Here is an 8,987-nt window from a genome sequence, read left to right as displayed (position 1 = left end):
TGCTAAGTACCTGCATGTCATAAGCATTTGAATTAAAATTACTATATTGAAATCAAATCTGTTTTTTAATTTTTATTTGGTGTGCGTTGGAACAGGGGTAGTCTTATACGGTGAGTATAGCCCAAACTCTATATTTTAACTGGAAAAGTTGGGGGTCGTCTTATACGCCCAGTCGTCTTATACGCCGGAATATACGGTAATAACTATGGCAAGTAAGGTTGTAAAATGGTGCAAAATTCACTTAACACTTATCTTGCTTAGCAATGGAAATTTGAGGTTTGTGTTTGTAAGCGGAGGACCACCTGTACATACTTCTTTCATGCTTGCTTTGTTTTGTAAAATCAACATGGCTATTAAGTCCTATGATGTCTCTTGTAAGGACAATTAGAGATTGCCTATCTTACTGGGGATTGTTTGTGATTTCATAATTCAAATGGTTAGTTATATTGCAGAGAAACTGGAATAACTGGCTGCTTTCCAGTATGAGTATATGTAATCATCACAAATAAACGACTTGCTTGAGTCCTCATTGTAACCTCCACATCTTGCTAGTGTTGCATTAGAAGCCTGGAATACATGGCAAATCTAAAAAACAGGTATGAGACATACTAACTATACCATGTTAAACAACATGACAATAATTGGTCAAGACTGTGGGCATAAATATTTAACCACACTTTGAACAAAGTGAATGGTAAATTAAGACAGGAAAAACGATACATTGTTCTATGTAACTGGCTCTTGTAAGTGGATGGAAAAAAGTAACAGATAACAAAATTTAACATCAGAGCTTTATCTCTCCTAGGAGGAAATTTCAATCAAGCACAGTAGCAGAAGATTTGAATTAGGAAAAGTATTAGAATATGTAATCCTTTCACCTATACAGACTAGACATCGACGAATTACAAACTATGACAGAGTTCTCTTGAATCTGATTTTTTTTATCTGGGTTATAACAATAATTATTAAAATTATTTTCTAAAACAAAACCCAAAATTAAAAACATAAAAACATCCATGCTAGATTATGCCAAGGCCTAAGTTGTCCACAATGGGAAGCCCATAAACAGTCCATGAGTTTTACTCCATCCTTCTCTGTTTGCATGCCCAAGCAACAATCAGTATCATACTGTAGTAGCTATTGGTATCTTTGTCTGCTATAATGACATCTAAAATCACCCCAATTGATGATAAGTAGATCATGCAATAGTAATTCTAGAGGCACACACAGTACAAAGCAGCCCTTTCTTTAATCCGATTAAAATATATTTGTTCGGCTTACTCAAATGACTCGGAGTTCTAAGATTACAAGAACAACCCTGCATTATTGTTCACTTTCTGAACACCATCAAAATGTTATTTGCTAGTTTCCTTTTTTTTATAAATTATGATGTCACAAATACTGTAGCCTTTTATAAATAGCTCTATATCATTGTGGCTGCCTTGGTTTACTGTACCGCATTCATAATTCATATTGCAAGTCACAATCGTATTTCTGAAATCCAGCTTCGAGTTTTCTTCATACTGTATTTTTGGATAACAAATATCTCTTATTCACAACTCTTATGTTTCAGAATATTACAGAACAATCAGGAAAAGCTACTTGTAACTAAATGATTAGTTGTACTATTGATACAAAATGATATTTTGCTTAGATCTAAGACTTTGGCTGTATGCTTAAAATTACATCTGGAACTGACAAATGAATTCTCTTCAAATGCATCTTGAAATGCAGTTGCCAATCTTCAAAGAAGAATGGACATTCCATAAAACACTGTTGCTTCGCTCTCCTAAATGTAGTGGAAGTGGATAACATCCCTTGCCATTTTTCAGCCTCAGTGTTATATCAGTTTCTTCGTTAGCGCAGTTTGAGAAATAGGAAGCTTAACTGAAAGCTTGGCTGGTGGAAATTGATTGATTTCCACCAGCCAAGTAGACAAATGTTTAGTCAAATAAAATTATTGAATGCTTGATGAAATAGCTTTTATTTAATTCTATAGGCTATAAAACATGAACTGTTAATTTAAATATAAATTATCTTCATTATCTAATAAATAAGCCAAAATAGATTCTTGAAAGCTATACTAAATTACATCATTAAGAATAATTGTGCTAAGTATTGCATTAAAAAGAATCAAGCAAAACACGGGGAAGAGACCAATATACAAGCAAGGTTCACTTCTTATTTTCCTAAAATAATAAAGACAGAAAAGTGGGTAATTGACTCAAATACAATACTGAGTATTTCTGTAAACTATGCACCTTTATTAATAATAGTGTATATGAGTAAGTTATGTAAAAAAAATCCTAGTGTTGTATTTATATTTGTATGAGGAAACTTCTGATCCTAGGCAAAATGGATCTACAATAAAATTCAATAAATAATTTAATTAATTTAGTTATTATTTTTTGTATTTCTATCATATGTCAAATGTTAATTAAAGTGAAGAAAGATGATGCTATAGTGAAGCTTACTATAACAAATACTTCATGAATCCTCTCTCAAAATGCCATAGATGAATTAACTCACAAAATCTGTGTCAAGTTTTTCCATTTCTTGCTTGTAGCTCTTCATTCTACTGCTGTACATGGCTCGGCTCTGTGGAGGGATTTCACGCACTTCAAGTTCCATTTGTTCCAACTGATGTTTAAAATTATGAAGGGAAAGAAGAAATGAAAAAGTAAGATGCAAGAATTGGATTTGAATCTGAAAAATAAATTATTCAAGGAATAAGAATTTTTAAATATAACTAGAACAATTATGCATATAATCATACCAAGCTATGAATTTTGAACCATAGTGGCTGGCTACACACCACAGCTAAGTTAAAAGCTAAGAACATTATGGTTTAGTTTGATATGTGAACCAAATCACAAACAAATCTACACAAATGGGCACATTCTTCAAAAAGAAGTGAATCCATTGCATTATAAAATACAAGAATTACTAGCTCCAAGATACTCTACGCCAGGCATGTCAAACTTGCGACATCACGTGACGTCGCGCGACGTATCATGACTTTTCCCCCATTGCCGGCAATGGGGTAGGCGCGGTTTCAGTATGATGCATCCAGCCCATGGGCCGGCAGTTTGACATGCCTGCTCTACGCCATCCATATGCATACACAGGAATACCCTATCATTATAACAAACACAGGTTTATCACTATTTAGAAAGTGGTTTCTCAACATCTATAATATAATAGACCCAGTATCTCAATTAGTTCCAAATGAATTTATCAAAATCATATTTGCTAACAAATTCAAGTTCTGTCACTGATTGAAGGACCTGTCTTGGTCTTTTTGTTTTTCAAGCAGATTAATCCCATGGTCAGTATGGGCATGTTCTGGTAGACCATGTTAGATCATTTTATCTTATGTAGCCAATAAATGGACATTTTAGCATGCAGTCAGTGTTGTATGTTAGCATATATAAGTATATATTATGATGGATGTAATGAATGACTTCCTATGGCATCACTATCTTACTAGTTTCTCTAACCATATCATCTGAAGCAGGAGTCCCCAACCCCCGGTCCGTGAACCAGTACCGGGCCGCAGCATACCAGCAACCGGGCTGCACAAACAAGCAAAGCCCCATCTGTGGGATGCAGGCAGCACACAAAACCACACACCCTCCGGTCCACGGAAAAACCTCTCTCCACGGAACTGGTCCCTGGTGCCCAAAAGGTTGGGGACCTCTGATCTGAAGGATGGTTTTAATTCCCTATGTGAGACCTCAGAAAAATGTACCATACTTGCTTAATTAGCTCTTCAATGGTCTCACACACATATAATTCAAGATTTGTTGTCAAACAAACATCTGAGTTTTGTTGAAGTATAAACCATTCATACAATCAAAAACTAAACGCCAACTAAATTGTTGTTTAACAGAAAACCAAAGAATTGGCAAAAACTAATACATTTAACTTTTAAACTAATTTCTCCATTCTGTGGATTAACTTACAGAACAGAATTTCAGGCTTATAATGGTACATGCTGTAATGATTTTATTGTAGTTAAAATTATCCATCCTCTGTTGAAATAACAGAAGTGTGGCTACAAAGAAACACATATTTGATTTATGATACAAGAAATTCAAGTAAATGAAATATTTCATTCAAAAATTATTTTCTCCCAGTTGTCTGAGTTGGTAGTTCCTTAATTGGGATAGTGTGGAACTCAAGGAACTACCAACTCAGACAAAGAATCCAAATGGTAAACAACAGCCTAATCAAAGAACTATCAAGAACATTCCCACCAACAGTGAAAGGCAAGCCACTTGTATATACACCAGGGGTTCTCAACCTTGGCAACTTTAAGACTTGTGGACGTCAACTCCCAGAATTCCTCAGACAGCTTTGCTGGCTGAGGAATTCTGGGAGTTGACGTCCACAAGTCTTAAAGTTGCCAAGATTGAGAATCCCTGATATACACAGTAAGCAAACCCCACTCCCTTCTAGCACTGAGGATGCTACTTAGTTGGGTAATGAAATGTCTGCAAGAAAACAATCAAGCTCAGGGAGTATCAAGGACCCTACAAAAATTTTTTCAATCTCTGCAAGAATACAAAAAAGCTCAGAGAGAACCAAGGACACCACAGACATTTCTTCAACTGCCTTTGGTTATTTAAATGCTAAAATTGTATCAGATCTTTACTCTTATAAACACTTTTTTGTTTTACGATTCTGTTACATGTGTGTATTTTATTTTTGTTTCACATGGATATATAAAATAAATGTTAAGTTTGTAACAGTTTAGAATTGTTCATTTCCTTTATTTTATTTATCAAATTTGTATGCTTTTTTTTCTTGCAGTCGATAACTTTGTAGTTTTGGGGGATTCTGTCATAATTTTGAATGGTTGTTAAGTGATCAGTTGTAAGATGGCAACTACCCTATATATGAAGCTGTGAATCTATATTTTGGCTTCCTATAGGGCAGTGGTGGCGAACCTATGGCACGCGTGCCAAAGGCGGCAGTCAGAGCCCTCTCTGTTGGCACGCATGCCGCTGCCGCCAGCAGCAGGTCCATCAGACCGCCACTGCCGCCCAGAGCAGGAGCCCCGTCCAGCACAAAGGAGGCGAAGCGGCCGACTAGCAAGCTCGAGTAGAGGTGGTAGAGCAGAGGTCACCAACCATTGTCGATTGGTGGACTGGAAGAAAAGGAAGGGGGAAGCATTTTACATGTGTACGTGCACGCACGGGGCCGCGAGCATGCACGTGCTGCAAATGAGGCGGTGCTAGTGCCTGTGTGATACTCACTAGCCCTGCCCCATTGTTGTGTGGTGCAGCGCCTTGTATCTGCACCCTGTGGTGCAGCGGCGGCCGTTTTTGCACCTTGCAGCACAGTGGCCTATTTTTGCGCTCCTGGTTTTGGCGTGACAGAGGTGACACTCAGAGGTGCCTCCCTGCCCCCTCCGAGGGCACCACAATGCTGATGGGCCCCTGGCACTTTGCGATAAATAAGTGGGTTTTGGGTTGCGGTTTGGGCACTCGGTCTCTAAAAGGTTCGCCATCACTGCTATAGGGCTTTCACCATATGTACTGTGTCATATGCATAAATGCTATGCCAGTGGCACTGTAATGGAGGCTCTTCAGAAGGACCTATTACAAATTATGCTGAAGTGCCCCAATATGCAGATAATTACCAAGCATAGCTTTAAATTCTAATTAGTGCCAACCACAAGTGATAAGTGCTTCATAATCACACTTACATCTAAAAAAAAAGCCACTTTAATTAAGGAGTCATGTAATGTAGAGCTAAGAAAGCAGCATGCATGTTTACATTAACAAGATGGAGGGGTTTATCTTGTTATACAACTCTCTTTAATTTGTTTGCCAAAATGTAATGTAACCTTTTTGTTTTTCATTTATACAATAAAGCCATGCTAATGCTTACTTCTAAATTATAAACAAACAATCTTTACTAATCTAAGCCTGCATTATAGTTGGATTTCCAGTAAGGAAATGATGAACTGAGGTCTGAAGACTGGAAGACATTATAGCTGTAAATGGCAACTGGATGGTGGATCTAGACTGCCAAAATCTTTCTGGAAAACGATAAGAGTTTGAGATTGTCTGCAAGTACTTTGTACAGCTGGCTTTTATGAGTTATTTGCAATCAGTATGATTAAATGTCACTTCTTAATCACTTTGTATTTTACTTTTTTATTGCTTTTTAAAGATTGAGAGGCTTTAAATCTGCAAGTTCTATTATATTCACTGATTTTTTTCTTCAATCCCTTAAGAAAAAAAACTTAAGTATGAGTGTAAGTTCTGTTAGAATTAAAAAAATGGATTATACAGCAAAAGAGTAATTAAAATGTTGATCTTAGAAAGTTTTAAATGGATGAAGTGCTCTAATGGATTTGAATTAACAGTTTGAAATCGATTACAAGAATCTTCCTGTGAGAAACTTTATTTACAATTTTGAAATGTCTTTGAAGGTTGTTCAATAGAGGGCACCTATAATGTCTGTCTGATTCGATCCTGAAGAGCCAGCATAGTCTAGATTCCTTGAATTAATATGATCTCTCAGATCTGGATGGCCATCATTGTGCTGGTGTTGGTGAATCATGAAGACCTGGTCCTTCATCCAGGCCTTTAGCAAGGAAGAGAGAGACCCCTCATTTCATCACACTTGCCATCTTTTGTGTTTATTTTTTATGTTTTCTGATTTTATTATAATTTGATTGTTGTGAGCAGCCGAAGTCATTGAGAGTCAGGCAGCATACAAGTTTAATACATTATTATGTACATAAAAATATGAAATCACAACTGCCGGGTTTTTAGCTCTGTTGATCTTCACATGGATCGAGTTCTTCCCAAGAACCTAGGATATCACAATTTATCTGTGTAATACATGTGCGGATCCAAGCAGTGTGGCCTTTTGTAACTGACAAATGGAAATGTTGCTAATGTGCATATTTTCTAAGTGCCATCCATGATTTACTGGTATGGCACCTAGTGTACCAATAACGACTGGGACCACCACAGCCAGTTTATGCCATAATTTTTTAATTTTGATTTTCAGATCTTTATACTTTGTGATCTTCTTCAATTCTTTGTCTTCTACTATACTATCTCCTGGCTTTGCCACATTAATTATCCACATGTTCTTCTTTTCAATAACAATTAAATCTGGTATGTCATGGGTCAAGACTTCATCAGTTTGTATTTGGAAATTCCACAATATTTTAACTTGCTCATTTTGACCATTGTTATTATGCAATCTCTCTCTGTTAAGCAAGACAAACTTCTGCTTTCCTGCCAACCTTGGTGATATAAAACAGGACAGAAAAAAATGCATTTCATTCATTTGATTGCTATAAAATCATGTTCTTCTAAACATCTTAGTACAGAATAGAGTCAAGGAGATAGCAAGGGCCTCTCCAGCCTCAGATATGGAGTATTCTTTATATATATATATTTTTATTAATTTTTATAATCACAAGTGCTTAATATTTTATCAGCAACATATTGTCTGGGTTCCAACATTTAACTTACTAATACATATTAAGTTCCTTTCTCTCTACTTTGTTTTTCTAGCCAATGATAAAAGGTATCCCATGTTCTAAAATAAACTGAGTCTTCTTTCTCTTTCATTTTCAATGTCAATCTATCCATTTCTGCACACTCTAAAAATATTTTTAATTAACTCTTCCTCCGTTGGTAAATCTTCATTTTTCCAGTGTTGAGTGAGTATAATTCTTGCTGCAATTAATATATGTAAAATTAAATACACTCTCATAATTTCCTACAATTATGCCTAACAAAACTAATTCTGGCTTAAAATCTATGGTTTTTAAATCATTTTTTCTAACCATGTATGTATTCTTAACCAGAATCTTTTGGCTTTAGAGCATGTCCACCAAAGATGGTAGTAAGTGCCTGTTTTTTGTTTACATTTACAATTGCTTGATATATTTTTAAACATTTTTGCTAACCTCACCGGTATTAAATGCCATCTATAAAACATTTTATATAAATTTTCTTTGTACGCTACCGCTTTTATTATTTTCGAATTTCTTTCTCAAAGGCTTTGCCAGTTTTCTAGTTCTATGTTATGTCCAAACTTCTTTGCCCATGTTATCATTATTTCTTTAACTTGTTCCTCTTCCATCTTTAAATTTAGCATATATTTATAAAGTTTCTTAATCCATTTTTCATCTGATGTCAGTAATTCTTATCAAATTCTGTCTGTTCTTTATAAAATCCAGATGTTTTAACATCTTTTTCAAGATATGGAGTATTCTTGATTTTGCCTAAGAGTACTTCAGAAATCCAATAAATAATATGCAGCTTCACTCCAAATTCTCAGGTTTCTAGCCAAATAAATACGCTTCTTATTTTGGGACAATAGAAATTGATAATGATTTCTTAGACCACGCAGCATTCAATCAGCAAGCAATCCCTACCTATTCTATTGGTGCTAAAAAGGAAGCAAAGAAATTTCACTAATCTTACATTGAGGCAAAATGTAACACCAGTAATGAATAGAAGGACAGGGTGTTGACAACTGTGAGTTTTAAAATACTATAAAAATTGAAGACCTCTGATTAAATTAATCATCTGACAAAAAATAACCATGTTTTCATTAATGAATTACCATGTACAAGTTTATATCAGAATACAGATCTAACTATGTGCTATAATGGTTTATATTTTACATTTCTAGCAAGGGGCAAAGTTCTAAGTGCACTTCATATATTCAGTTTAACAGAAATGAAAGGAAGATACCAACATAGAAAACAAAGCTGCGCACCCCATGAAAAGTTAACAGATGGTGGAATACAGATGCATAATGAAAAAAATGGAAATTAACAGAGAAATAAATGCTGACAGACTTCTGGTATAGCAGATAAAAGGATAGGCACACATAGAAAGAAAATGTATGAAGAGAAAAAAAGAAATATTGAATACAGAATTTCTGGAAAATGAAATAAGGGATAGTCAAAAGATAACAATTGTACCGATAAACGAGAAGGA

The 8,987-nt window shown here is 35.3% G+C and overlaps 1 protein-coding gene across 1 annotated transcript in view; it reads right to left on the bottom strand.

Moving 5' to 3' along the window:
- The window catches only part of VTI1A (vesicle transport through interaction with t-SNAREs 1A), a 139,097-nt gene that overhangs the window by 123,629 nt on the left and 6,481 nt on the right, over positions 1-8,987 (bottom strand). Inside the window, exon 3 of the mRNA XM_015814599.1 lies at positions 2,530-2,640. Within this exon, the coding sequence (XP_015670085.1) occupies positions 2,530-2,640 (111 nt within the window). The remainder of the gene's footprint in view (positions 1-2,529; positions 2,641-8,987) is intronic.

Source organism: Protobothrops mucrosquamatus, unplaced genomic scaffold (genome assembly GCF_001527695.2).
Source record: "Protobothrops mucrosquamatus isolate PMUCROS unplaced genomic scaffold, P.Mucros_1.0 scaffold266, whole genome shotgun sequence".
NCBI lineage: Eukaryota > Metazoa > Chordata > Lepidosauria > Squamata > Viperidae > Protobothrops > Protobothrops mucrosquamatus.
This window is presented reverse-complemented; position numbering and strand designations above follow the sequence as displayed.